The 14,791-nt window shown below is 39.2% G+C and overlaps 1 protein-coding gene across 1 annotated transcript in view; it reads right to left on the reverse strand.

Annotated features, from left to right (window-relative positions):
* The window catches only part of ptpn4a (protein tyrosine phosphatase non-receptor type 4a), a 98,418-nt gene that overhangs the window by 8,760 nt on the left and 74,867 nt on the right, over positions 1-14,791 (reverse strand). Inside the window, exons 13-21 of the mRNA XM_084725543.1 lie at positions 14,495-14,563; positions 14,265-14,399; positions 12,116-12,277; positions 3,766-3,925; positions 2,893-2,976; positions 2,579-2,635; positions 2,249-2,405; positions 499-665; positions 186-276 (exon numbers count right to left, since the gene is read on the reverse strand). Of these exons, the coding sequence (XP_084581669.1) occupies positions 186-276; positions 499-665; positions 2,249-2,405; positions 2,579-2,635; positions 2,893-2,976; positions 3,766-3,925; positions 12,116-12,277; positions 14,265-14,399; positions 14,495-14,563 (1,082 nt within the window). The remainder of the gene's footprint in view (positions 1-185; positions 277-498; positions 666-2,248; positions 2,406-2,578; positions 2,636-2,892; positions 2,977-3,765; positions 3,926-12,115; positions 12,278-14,264; positions 14,400-14,494; positions 14,564-14,791) is intronic.

Consider the following 14,791-nt stretch of genomic DNA (forward strand, 5'->3'; position numbering starts at 1 on the left):
GAGAAGAAGACAACAGAACGATTACATACAGAGAAAGACAGAATAATCGACAAGAGAAGACAGAAAACAAAAAAAAACAGGTGGTGGAGAGAGAGGGAGTGTGAAGGGAGGAACAAAAAGTTAATGCCGATACATATTTAAACACTCGAGTCAACAGAAACAGGCGGCCGTGTGCTGACACGTACAAGGAGAGATGTCTCTGTAGCGATTTTTGGAAACGTTCTGAGGTAATTTGGCACACAGCATGGTCATCCCCGGCCTCTTCCTGTACAGTTGCTGTAAGAAAACAAACACAATTTTAAATTAAAGTTGTCTATTTGCCCTCTTTGAGGTGTACAGGGAATATACCAATGTAGCAAATGTATGAAAATATTTCACAAACACACTGAAAACCATCAAGTTTTGTTTTAGCATTTGTATGATGATAAAGAAAAACTGATTCCAACTGATTCCACAAGTTTTGTGTTTATGTTTGTGCTTTATTCTCTTTCTCCTCACATCAAACTGTGCCAGTATGGCTCCGCCGCTCAGGCCCTCCTTCAGTGCGACCATGGAGTCTCTCAAAGCGTGCTGGTCTAGCTGGCCGGGGTCCTGAGGGGACTTCTCGGGGATGTACTGAAAGTCTGGCTCCGAGTCCGCCTTCTCCTCCACCACGTCGTAGATGGCTGGATGGGACAGGGGAGAAATATGTCACAGTTTATATACACACAGCTGTTTATATGTAGGCTGAGGCACGGGGGAGTCCATTTATCTTTAAGAAATAATGAAGAAAGACAAGCAATCCCCTGCATCATAGGAATATACAGTTCATATATGTGCATATTTATGTGCCTACACTTCATAAAAACAACAAAATCAAATCATGTGAATTGACAAGCATTCAATACATCGATGCAATCTTATATCTGCTCTGATGTAACAGGGGATAGAATGCATAAATCCCTCTTTGACCCAGTTAAAATACCAAGAATTTCTGTGTTTCATCATCTTAAAAAGCTCCCCTCCTACTTTGCTGATGCTGATTAAAGAAAAAGCTTTGGCATCTTTCTACATGGTGAACACATACAGCAGAGATGTACAGAAATGTTCAACTTCTTACAGTAGATCTGCTTTCATAAAATCACAAAAGTGAGCCTGAGCGGTCCAGAAAAGACCAGAAGAAGAATCAAAAACTGGTGACCAGATGTGCAGCTGTTAATCTTCAGGAGTGGGCGTCACCAGCTGTCAGTATGTTACACTTCGCCTAGTTATCACTCAAGTGTTTACAAAGCGGGGATTCATGAATCACTAAAAAACAGGTTGCACCACACGAAGTGGAGTTCTCACGTACTGAACAGTTACACTCAGCAGCTGCCAGATGTAACTGAAATGTAGCTGAACCAACTGAAAAAAAAAAATAGCTTGCATCACCTGATGCATGACAAACGTCTATACTTAGGTCACGAGACGAGGACCGCTGAGCTATCGCCATGACAACAGAGCAAACTCAGCCTGCTAAGGAAGACTGTGAAATGTGGTTTATAGCTCTGGGGAAAAAATCGTGAGTTAGAACAGTGAGAAGTTATTGAGTAGAACGGTGAGTTAAGATTTATTTTTTAAATAACTGACAGTATAAGAGGTCCTCTTGAATATTGTGGACATCTGATTCAAAACTTAATCAAACCTCTTTAATAATGATAACCTTAATTTAAGGACCAGTGTAAGTAAGAAAGTAAAAGTTTATTTATGTAGCACTTTCTAGAAAGACACCGTCAAAAAGTGCATCACACAGACACGCAAAAAGTAAAAATTAAACTCTATTAAAAAGCTTGCCTGTAGATGTGTTCTGCAGGGATCGGATAAAATGACAAAATTGAGGGTCAGAGAGATGATATTATCACCATCCAGAGACATTTTTAAAGCAGTATTGTGATATTCGATATATTGTTACATCCCTACTTCATAAATAAGTGCAGTGTAAGTTTTTTAGAACATGTCAACAGATTATGATTCAGCTCTGTTGTGTTGTGTTGAATTATGGCTCCGCTTTGCTTCATGTGGAGTTCAACTTTTGTGAACTTTGACCAATTGAAGTCACAACTTCAACAAATAGCAAAGATGAGATTTCCCTATTCAATCTCCTGCGTTTGCGACAGTGCCTTTACGCTGTACAGTTTCCTTTTTTTTAAATCATCCCTTGCGTTTGTCAAATATGAAGTAGTACAAGTGAAGCAGACACAGTAGTTTCTAACCAATGGGAGCAACTCACCATTCGGTCTGACCAATAGGATGAGCTCCCCAGAGTGGCTCTCACAGCTGGCCTTGATGAACATGACCACCTGGTCGTGGGTGTGGTCAGAGATGTCCCGTCCATTTATTAAGACCACCTGGTCGCCCTCGTTAAGGCGAGGCACACACAGGTCGGCCTGAAGAGGGAAAGAAACACAAAAACGTCAATATGTTTAATGAAATGTTTCTAAACTTGTCTTCAGGTATGAAAATGATAAAATTGTGGCTTTTTGGAGAGCTGCATTTATTTTTATGACTGAAAGAAAATAAAGTTGCCGTCATCAAGAGACTAAATGGGTTGTTGACTTACTGATGTCCCCGGAGCCACTCGAGACACAATGATGGGCATCTTCTGGTCAGCTCCCCCCTGGACACACACAGACACACACAGACACACATGAAGGAGAGATCAATCACAAATATCCTGTTTCTAGGGAAGACTTAACATTTTAGGCAAAGAAATTGATCTGGAATCGGTCATGACGCACACAGACAATTTGTGCTGATGGTTTTGACTGCTGGACACACAAATGAAGAGACAAGGAGATGAGCCAGTGAATAAATATGAAAGAAGGACTCAACAGATTTTTTCCCCTATTGTGCCTTACTGGTCTCAGCTCTCACCTTGACATTGAAGCCGAAGCGTCCGTGTTCATCGGGTCTCATCTTGATCAGGACCAGATTATCATGGGGGACGACTCCATTTAGCTGCAAGGTCAAAGTTGGACACAGATGCATCAAATTCACAAACTGCTTTCCCCTCATCACAGAAATATTGTATGCAGCTCTGTCACAAGGCAGTATTACTTGATTGATAAAGTTGGAAAGCAAAAAAAAGAAACGTTACTCCATTCTACTGTTGCATTAAGTGTAAATGTGCACTAGCATCACATCTTAAATGTAAGATCAGGATTTAAAGTGTCATAAATAGATATTTGGCCACTAGGGGTCAGAAAAAAAAAACAGAAAACAAAATAAGTGCCTACTGTCAGTTTAGCAGACATGAAGCAACACTATCATTTGTTACCTGACAGATTCAGGGCCAATACTGACTCTCTATCAGCACTCTGCTGTTTCCACCTCTGCACTAACTTTGTCTGTTTTGCCGTTTGATGCTGGGCAGGTAACATTTAGTGGGAGTCGGTTTGTTTGCAGGAGACACCTGCCTGTATGAAGGTGATGACGGCTGCTGAGACTCAATCACATAATACATTTCTTTAAAATCAAAACAATCAGCTAAGAGGCTAAAAAGTTCCTGAAAGTTAAAATGTGGTTTTGTTCAACATCATATTTTTCCATTCTTCATGCCTCATATAAAACATTATAAAGTATAAAACAATGTATTTACTGATATCTCCTGAGGACATACGCCTACATTTTTTAAAGATATTTAAGAGGATGACTGAGGTGAATATTTTATCTAAATGCTTGCTGCCACTGACTTTTTTTATAAATAAATGTGTAATGAGTTTGACCGTGTCGTGTTGCCATACTGACCGTGGTTTTATCAGCATTGACGGGAACGTCATACATCTCGTTGAGGTGGTTGTCCAGCAGGCTCTGCTGGGAGTGGGCCTGGATGATCTGACTCAAAGTCTTCCTGCTCAGCTGCTTGGGGGGCAGAGCCGGAGGCTGGCTGTCCACCCCCTCTGGAGACCTGAGGAGGCAGGGGACAGGCAGAGGGACAGAGAGATGAGACAGGAATAAAGACAAGGGGTGAGTGTTTATGTTGCAAGAATATTTTTCCACTGCAACCTGATTGGGTAAAGACCAATCCCTTTAGGAAGTTGCAATAATTAATGAAAATTCAACCAACTTTCATGAATTCTATCTTTGTCAGATCATCATAGTTCTTCTGCAGATCTGACTTTGTACAACCATCATGCATGTCTGTCTCAGTGTTTTATTACTTAAGTTTCCTGGTATTTTTTAAAATTCTGTCACAGATACTGAAAAGAACATGAAGGTTGTCATTGTTACTAACATTTATTAATGCTCTGTGCACTTTTATATCTTATAATTTTGTGCTGTTTTCACTGAAGTTGAGCTTCATTGTGGAAAACTCCCCAGGTGATGTTCTTCCTTTACAAATAAAGCCTACTTTGTTAGAATTTTTATAATCCCGAGCCTTTTTGGTACGGTTCCTTAGAACAGAGCAGTTTTATTCTCCCAGGAAGAATTTGCCTTTGATTTTTAATGAATTACACACACACACACACACACACACACACACACACACACACACACACACACACACACACACACACACACACACACACACGCGCAAACAAAAAATAACTTTTTTTTTTTAATTTTCACTTGCTCCCACAATGTCACTGCTAAACAACACCTACAACATCAACATGCATCACAGTTTTTTCTATCATTATAATAAAAGCTGCTGTGAAATGAGGTATTTTAGGCTGCAACAACAACAAACAGGGCTGGGTAATATATTGATGTAATATTGATGTAATATTGATATTGTGAATATCATGACGTATATGGTGATATGTCATGTCTTTTCCTGGTTTTACAGGCTGCCTTGCACTAAAGTGATATAATTTTCTGCACTAACCAGACTTTTCCAGTCATTATATCCACTTTACTGATGATTATTTATCCAAAAAAAAAAAACAAAACAAAAAAACTAGCATCCCTACAATATTGTTGCAATATTAATATGAAGGTATTTGGTATGTCTCGCCCTGTCCCAACCATATGTTGATTTAGAGAAAATGTGTATATCGAGATATAAATTGTATGAGGCTGAATAGCCTAAAAATATCAAGATATTATTTAAACCATGTTGCCGAGTCCTAATCCCAAAAAAGAAGCACACAAAATCCCTGAGGGACTGAAAGACAGCGGTGCTGCAGTGATGATGATTCTTCTTTTACATCGCTGGTCTATGTTAGAGCTGCAACAATTAATTGATTTTTAAATTAATCAATAGTCAATTCATTGGTGAGAGTATTTCTTTTTTAGGAAAAAAGTCAAAATTCTCTGCTTTTAACTTTTTAAATGTGATTTTTTTTTTGTTTCTTTTCTCCTCTATGACAGTAAACTGAATATCTTTAGGTTGTGAGTAAAACAAGACGTCATCTTGTGCTTTGGAAAACACTAAATGACATGTTTCACCATTTTTTGACCTTTTAAAACATACAACTATAAATGGAGAAAATAACTGACTGATTAATTGACCATCAAAATAATCGTTAGTTGCAGCTCCAGTCTACATGATCATATTTTTCACAATAAAGAGCAAAACATTATTTATTAGAATTGTAAACAATTACAAAATGGTGAAAATGGGGTACCAGCATGACCTTTAAAGATGGAGGGAAATCAAAGGCACACAGTAATGGTGTAGCTGAAGATTGTCGTGTTTGTTAAAGAGGTGGTCTTTGGAAGAAAAGGAACACGAGATGATGGGGGGAAAAAAATCAGATAAAGGGAAGTGAGAGAGAAATAGATTGCAAGAGACAGAGAAGCTTAATAGCACTGTGTTAGTCACAATGCATTAACCTCAATAAAAGGGCTGCGAGAGGAAGGAAAACACCCCCCCCCCCCCCTCCATCATCCAGACAATAAAAGCCAGTCAGTGTGTGTGATGAAACAACACGGTCAGTCAGGTAAGGCTTTCAGCAGCATCGTGGCTCGCTCTCTGGGGGGTAAAAGCGACTCATTTCACTCTGTATCTCTAAGTGTGTGTGTGTGTGTGTGTGTGTGTGTGTGAAGTTGTATGCAGGCGCTCCTCAGGGGCGGGAGCAGCAGTCAAAGAGCATTGCCTTTGTTTTGGCTGCTGCTACTGGTGCCACTTTGTGTCTTAAATACACTCACTGAAACTAACATCTATTATGGGTCAAAACCAGGTCAGGCTCTCAGAAGGAGGACAGTGTGCAGCAGGCATGAGCCAAGATCGTACATCCTCCTACATTACTGTGTTTCCTCAACACGACACGGACGAGTGAAATGGATATGAAAGTGTCTTTGTGCTTCATCATAACATAGACAAGGCCCTGGGATAAGGAGATTTAAAGGGCCAGTTAACCCCAAAATCAAAAATGCATATTTATCCTCTGGCTTGTAGCGCTATTTATCCATCTAGTTAGTTTTGGTGTGAGTTGTCGAACTTTGGCCGTAGAAATATAATGGGACTAAACGGCACTCACACATATGGGCGGTGCTGAGTAACAAACTCTTACTTATGTACTTTTAAGCGTACCAACCAAATTACCCTGGTACTACTGAGAACCTTTAAATTAAATCAATCAGTGCCAAATTTCAATATCTAGCTGAGAGAGTGACATTAGGCGTAACAAACACAAAATACAGTACGTCTAAAAGCTAAAGATTGCACCGTTTGAAAGCCAAGTCCCTTGCAGCCACTGGAGCTTATGTTAGCATGCCTGCAGCTAGCATCTAAACAATGCAACTTAACCCACCATGGACGACAAAACTTTAAGTGAGGCGTCAACAATTTCATTGCAATCTTCAGGTGATTAATTAGCTTGTTTGATAAGTTGCTTTTGGAGATAACTGGGCGGTTTTCACTGTCTTGGTTGGTTGGTTTAGCATTTTTACTAGCATGTTGTGTGCAAAATGCTCAAAATAAAAAACAAAATATTTGTAATTAATAACAAATTTAAAATTGAGAAGTTTCCACTATTTTTTTTAAAACAGAAATTACATTTTTCACATGACAGAGAGAGTAAAGTACCGAATTCCAGGAACCGGTTTCGGTACCATGTGAGCGGTACACAACCCTACACATGGGGCTCAAAGCAGCAAAAAAATTACAGCAAAAAAAGTCAGCAGCAATGTCTTTTTCCAGAAATCATGACTTGGTTACTCAAGATAATCCACAGACCCTGTCATGAGCAGTTTCATATAGGAACCACTTTGTTCCTATGGCAGAATATCAGAAGTACTTTCCTCCTACTAAAAAGAAAGTAGTTCCTACATGAAACTGCTCACAACAAAGTCTGTGGATTATCTTGAGTGGCTGGTTCATGATTTCTGGAAAGTGTCGCTGTCATTTAGTCCTGTTTTGTTTGAGAGAAGGCAGATATCTCACAAACTTTGCGACATACACCAAAACTATCTAGATGGATAAACAGCACTATAAGCCAGAGGAATATATATATTTTAATTTTGTGTTGAAATGTTTCTTAAAAACTTTTCCACACACATAACTAAGGCCCGCTTTTTAGTTTCTCTTCTCTTAAAGAAAAATTGTGAATCCCTGACACGACAGAACTAAGTGTACGCAGTGACAGGCGAAGTCTAAAAACAAGCTGCTGGAAAGCACCATGTTGCAACACCAAACGATGAGTTTAAAGAACATTTTCAGTGAACACCCAAGAGAACAAAATGATTTTTCTGAAGCCAGATTTTGCTTTGCATCAGTGAAGAAACATGTCTGATTATAGCACACAACGTAATTCATCATAACACACCAGACTGCTGCATGCAGTGTTGTGTTAAAGTATATTGTATAATTGTGCCTTTTTGTTCCCTGACACTGCATTTTAAAAACCATCACTGTAATGTATCGCGGTTTGCTAAACAGATAATTTTCACTCAACACAACTAAAAACAGAATATTATAGAGAGGCTCATGGCTTTGTTGTATTTCTCGTGTGTGGAGCTGTCACAGCGTATAACTGTGGCCTGTGGGAGAAAAGCAGATTCTAATTTAGTTTTTTATTGGAGGAAAATCTTGGAGGAGCACTGGGAAAATCTGGATTATGCGCCTGAGCAAAGTGACGGACCTGAAACTATTGGAGGAGGCAGTTCAGAGCATTTAAAAGCTGAGAGATGATAAAAAACATGAATTTGTTTCTTCTGACAATTATCTAATTCCATAAATTGCAACCCCCAAAATATATTCTGAATATTCACAGCATAATAATAATACCCGAGTCCAGTCTACACTAAGATCTGAGTCTCTTTGGGTTTTTCATGGTCCAATCAAAGGCTAAAAAAAACTGAAGAAAATGAAGATTGGGAACTTGAGAACTTGGGAACTGAAAATTTGGCACAACATTAATTTTCACCTGGTGAAACAGCCACAGAAAGTTTGTCCAAATGAACTCTATTTAAAAAAAATTATGAAGTCAGTTTAATCTTTTTCATCCAACAATAATGATGAAGAGCTTTTGTGCTAAAAGCTGTGTGCAGTTGTGCGATTGACTACACAATAATTACATGTGTATACATGTAATTACATGTAGACTGATTGTCACAAAGCTTCATAAAACATGATGCTTTCATGTGCAAATAATGTAAAAAAACAGAGTAAGATGCTAATTCTGGAGATACATGTCTGACAACAATCAAAGTAGTTTTGCTTTGCTCAAGTTGATGTTCATTTATTTAACAGAAATTTTAGGAATTATTTAAACATCCTTCAAACTGGTTATGAAAGACTCCCAATTTAATATTGATGCCACCACATGACCTAGAGAACATTGGCTATTTAATATAATTATTCTTAATGCCTGCCACCAGGTCGGATTCTCCTTGACATCAAATGAAGCGATTTACTGCGGGCAGAATGGAAGAGTCTGCATTTATATTTTCACAGGAAAAGTCACAGTGAGTTGTATGTTGGACAGTTAATAAAAGGCAGGAGGAGATTTTTCTTTTGATAATTTTATTTTTGAGGTCATATTTTGTGGTTAAGGCAGTCATGGCAGGGCTCAACTATAACATTTGCCTGCTTGCTCACTAGGCAAGGGGTAAAAAAAAATTAAACTCTTTTGATAATCCATTAATTATTAAAATAATTAATGCAAAATAGGGAGATTTCCCACTTTTCTCCATTTATTATCATATTAAACGGAATATTTTGGGCTTTTACACTGTCAAAACATTTAAAAATAACACCGTGGACTTTGAAAAACCGTGATAGACATTTTTTACATATATTTTATAGATGTCGCAGTCCTGGATTAAACACAACAATCAACTTTAATTTCTACTGTTATTTGATGACCACTAATACATAAAAGGGGTACGTAAAAATTGACTTTGGGCAAGTCAATTTTGGACCCACTGCCCAACAGACAAGTGAAAAGACATTAATTCTGAACTCTGCAGAGGCCTCCAAAATCTACACAATGTGAAAGTTTCTTGTGGCCATTTTAAGCACAAAATGCAGCATTTTTTAAAAAAAAGAAAACATGAGGCGGGTCCTGACGAACACGATGGATGAACCACATAAAGACAATAAAATAATATGCATGGATAATGTGTGTGTTATCTGAGGAAGAGAGAGCAGGTGATTATGTCATCTTTTGGCTCTGTAACAGCATGATGAGCCAACAACTTGGTGTGTGTTGTCTCTGTGTGCGTGTGAGCGAGTGTGTGTGTGTGTGTGTGTGTGTGTGTGTGTGTGTGTGTGTGTGTGTGTGTGTGTGTGTGTGTGTAGCGTTGTAGGCAGCGGAACTACCACTGTAATGTTACTTAACCACTCTGATTTCCAACTGAGAAATGTTCCATCCCTCCATTTCTATTCTCTCCCTCACACACACGCACACACACGCGCACACACACACACACACTCCCACTGTGTCAACAGAAAAAGCACGCCGTATCCACAACGCATCTTTCGCCTCATTCAAATCACAGACACTCGAGCACAAAGCGGTCCAGGCCAACAGCACATGTGTGCATCTTACACTTGTGGCTCACTTCCAGCTCAATATAGCAAAACTCACCAGCTGGACAAACATAATACCGTGATATTTTAAGCATTTATTTAGCGGCTTTAAGGCATTTTTGAATATTCAGAACAATCATTTTAAACTCACCAGCCTTTGATAAATGCTGTTAAATCTACAGAAACTTGAAACTAGAATTATCGCCTCGCCACCAAGTCAAGTTGCCGTTTACGACCATGTCTGTCAACTCATAGAAGGCTGACACGATTCCTTGAGGAATTTGAGCAACTCGAATGCTAAAAATCGTCGAGGCAAAATTTTTGGAATCAAGGCTTTGTTTAATCCACATACAGCACAGCGGTGGTGCAACAGAACGTAGAACGTAGTTTATCATTACTTTTACTTTTTAAAGTAATAATTCTCTAAATCTTGACCCAGAGTTGCCATGAAAACAGTGTGTGTGTGCGTGTGTGTGTGTGTGTGTGTGTGTGTGTGTGTGTGTGTGTGTGTGTGTGTGTGTGTTTGTGTGTGTGTGCAGCGGCATGAATGTATGTATATGCATCAAGAGGTGAGTCAAGTTGGGAAGACAAAGATACATGTATAATTCAGAATATGCAGGAGGATTTAGATCACTCTACTGTATTAGTATGGCAATGGCAGGGCTCCGTCTTTTAATAAATATTTCTTTTTGGAGTCTTTGGAGAGTAACATTATTTGTTCCATCTGGTACATTTCTCACACCTTCTCAGTCCACATATCATAAACCGCCTGGACAAAAGTCAGCACCTGGATTAAAGCAAACAGGTAAGAGGCTTCCACTGGATAATGACTGCAGTGATTAATATGTTTCAGCTGTTATTGAACCCAGTGAGCAGCTTCTCATTTCTTAAACAACCACATCAGAAGACATATCCTTCAAATGCTTCAGTTTGCTAGAGAGAATAAAGATTGGACTCTGGAGCGATGGAAAAAGGTCATGTGGTCTGATGAGTCCAGATTTACCCTGTTCCAGAGTGATGGGGCATCATCCACCCATCATGCCTGGTGTCTACAGTACGAACCTGTGGGGGCAGAGTTATGGTCTGGGGTTGCTTCAGTTGCTCATTTCAAGGTTCAGCAACATTATGAGTCCAAAAAATGAGGTCAGCTCACTGCCTGAATATACTGAATGAGCAGGTTTTTACATCTGTGGATTTTTTTATTCCCTGATGACACAGACATGTAAGAAGACAATGTCAGGATTCATCAGGTTCAACTAGTGAAAGAGTGGTTCAGGGAGCATGAGACATCATTTTCACACATGGACTGTCCACCATAGAGTCCAGACCTGAACCCCACTGAGAATCTTTTTTGGCCAGGCAGTGTATGTCAGGCAGTCAGGTTTAAATTTTTCAATGTTATCCAAGTGTTTTCTTAGTTTTAGACTTGTCTAAATTAAAATTTCCATCTACTTTGCAGAAAAATTAGTCATAAGGGACACCTCTATCAAATGCCAACTTGCTGAAGGCCGTGCTACAAAGAAAGTATTCTTAACAAAGAGTTGAGGTGTGTGAGTACGGAAGTTTACTGAAAGAAAGACTCCAAACATCAGTGCTTTTTGTTTTCAGAATCAAATCATTAGCAGGTGTACAAACTTTTACTCAGATGCTTTGAGGCCTTGAAACAGAAATGTGTAACTTTATTGTAGCAGTTAAAGAAATTCACCAGATATTTTATAGTGTGTGACACACACACACACACAAATTCGTAGCTCAGCCCTGCTGTACAACCTCTCCGCCCTGCTACCCGCTGTAAACACTTTTTACAGGCTGGTTTTCAAAGGGTTCATCTTTTCAATGGGGCCAGCTAAGTGATGCTGGGAGAGGGTGTGAACAGTTGGGAGAAGCCACAGAGACACAGACAGACATTTAAAAAGCAGTCAACTCAGCAGCAGACTCAGACAGAGTGGCACTAACACTGATGAGTAAAATTAAACTTCTAAATTAAAGGGCGGCTGTTTTGGAGGGTGCTTTATTTATGAGGCACTTCATTTACACTGAAATTTATTTCGCTTTTCCCAAAGGTTGATGTTTTTTTGTTTTGTTTTTTTCCCCTGAAGGGAAACGTCTTTAAAGAAAGCGAGAGAGATGCGTATGCAACAAAAACACAGAGGAAGAAAGACAGGGCAAGAAACTTACGGTGTGGAGTCCAAGCTGATGCTGTTGGCCTGCGTGGACGATGCTGACTTGTGATTGGAGGAGAAGACGGGCAGGCTGGGTGAAGCGTGGATCACATGATCGACCAGGTGGCCAACGGATGACGGGCGTAATCTAGTGCCCTCTTGTACAAACAGTGAGTTCCTGATGAAGAAAAAAGAAAAAAAAAAACGTAATGTTAAAAGGCTGGGAATTTTAGCTGACTGAAACGTGTCCGTTGGTTCGGGCATCAAACACTGACGTCCCTGAAAGCTGGCATCCAATGACAGCTCAGGACCATCGTATTTACTAATCACAACTTTGACAATATTATTAAGGCAAAGTTCTTGTAGATAAGAATTAGAATTAGAATAAGTATCGTCTTGGTATTGATAACGGAAATCTTATTAATTCAATCTGCAGGAATGGATCAGAACATGGATGTGAAACTATGCAATACTTTCTTGACTTTCTATGGGTGTAACAATGCAGACATCGTGTTTGAGCTTCAGAGACTTGCTTAATGACACTTCTGCAGCATAAATGTTTTCCAGTACGCTCCTGAAAAGAAGACTCCCTAGGAGGGCTGACACCTTCTGGTCCGTTTGTTGATCGTCAAGCTCTTGTCCGATCTAAACTCTCATCAGTTAGACAGTTGCTGGTGTTTCTTTAATAAGAGGAGCAATTAAGCTATTAATCCATCATTCCAGGGGGGATGGGACGTATGTAGACCTGATGTATTTTATATTTAAGTGAGAAGCTGTTTACTGAACATTTACTGGCTCCAGACTAACTGACACCATGTCAAAGTACGAGCACAAATCACCACATCAGCTGCCAGCCTCAGAGGACAGAAGAGCTGAGGATAAAAAGTTTATTTTTCTTAACACCATGTGTGTGAATTTTACTCCGTCTGACTAGTTTATTAAGGAGCACCTGCTGGTCAAGCTAAACGATAGATCTTCCAGGTTTCTCCAAGTTAAAATTAAGACTATTTAATATATTTTTAATACCACTTAGAATGAAATTTAACGCCAACTCAATGGCCATACCTGTAAAAGTATTAAAGATACATTTTTTCGTAAAACATTTTATAATGATACTTGTGTTGATATTTCCTTTAATAGGCTGAAACCACTTGTATTTTTTTGAAAATATATTATTTATTATTGGATCGTTTGTGACTTGACTTCTAATGTGAGAGCTGTAAGTTTTGTGATGTTTTACGTTGTTTTAACTTTTTTTTGTAGGTAATCCTGCAGAAATGTGACAGTAGTATGTTGCTAATGTGGCTACAGGCTGGGGAGGTGTTGAGCTAATGTTGCAATACTGACGGACAGTCAAGAGTAACCGTGTGAGCATTAAACCTCTTTTGAAGCCAAGTAAATACGACAGTAGCAGGCCATATATCTGTTAGCTTCGTTTACGTATGGAAGACATCCAGTGCTCCTCTGTGATCCTTGTCGCTGGTGTGTGTGCATGTTTGTGCTGCTGTTGTGCATATTTACTTGACAGACATGCCCTGAAGGTAACAATATGGCTACATGTGAAAAAAACAAAGGTCAGACTGCATGAATTCATGTGCTTGGCCTTTGATTAGCACCCATTTAGGCAAGCAGGCAGAATGCACTGTGTCTGATTGAATTAATCAAGAGATAACTTGCAGATTTTTTTTCCCCCATCGATCTATCGATTGGTTGAAGAGTTGGAAGATCTTCCAGTTCTTTTCAGAATTTCAGTCTGACTACAGCACAACTCCTTAGCTTTAAAAAAATGTCTCTTTAGCAGCTGGCAGACCTGGCTGCACATGAAGTAAAGGATAATGTAAAAGAGAGGGAACCCTGTCAGAACAGGCTTCCTAATAACTGAGACCAGACAACAGTGACTTAACAATAAGATTAATATTTTTTCTACCAACATAAAAAAAAAATCTTGAACTGTCAATGCTTTAATGCTTGAATTTAACACTTAATTACTGTAATTAAATTGTCGTTAAAATAGTAATTTTATATATACCTTACAGTATGGAATATGTTTTTATTATATTAAGTTATATCATATTATATTACTTTAAAATTTCCACTTCAATAATTGTCTAAAATGAATCTGATTTGAACCTCAGCCTGCTATGTCTTCTGACACTTGGACTCACTGATTGGGCGTCCCAGGCGGTGAGCGAGTGGGCAGGCTCTGAGTCTCCAGTCTCTCGTCTGATAGGCTGTTCCTGCTGACCGACTCCCAGTCGGTTCCGCCCAGCAACTTCCTGGCCAACGGCTTGCTGGGAGATCTGCGCAGACCAAGAGAAGACAAGTTCCTGTAGCGTTCGTCTCCTCATAGAAGTTTATAACAGCTACACTCAACCAACTAAAAAAAGACGATTACCTGGCAAACACCCTGTCCTTGATGCCTTTCTCCTTCCCATACTGCACAGACTGCACCTCCGTCCGCCCGCTAGAGAAAAAAAAAAAGAAAAAGAAAAAGAAAAATAGAAAGTCAGTCAGTGGACTGTCTTGGAAAACTTTAACTCAAGTGAAACTGGCTGAAAATCTAATCTAAGTTCCTATAACTTTTCAAAGTTAAATTCAAGCACTTTTCCAGCACCTTACAACTGTGGTAAATAACATATCTATAAAGGCTTTATGCTCAGAATGATTAGGCCCGATTTCATTTATTCATCAA

Source organism: Lutjanus erythropterus, chromosome 8, assembly GCF_056507025.1.
Source record: "Lutjanus erythropterus isolate fLutEry1 chromosome 8, fLutEry1.hap2, whole genome shotgun sequence".
Classification (NCBI taxonomy): Eukaryota; Metazoa; Chordata; class Actinopteri; order Lutjaniformes; family Lutjanidae; genus Lutjanus; species Lutjanus erythropterus.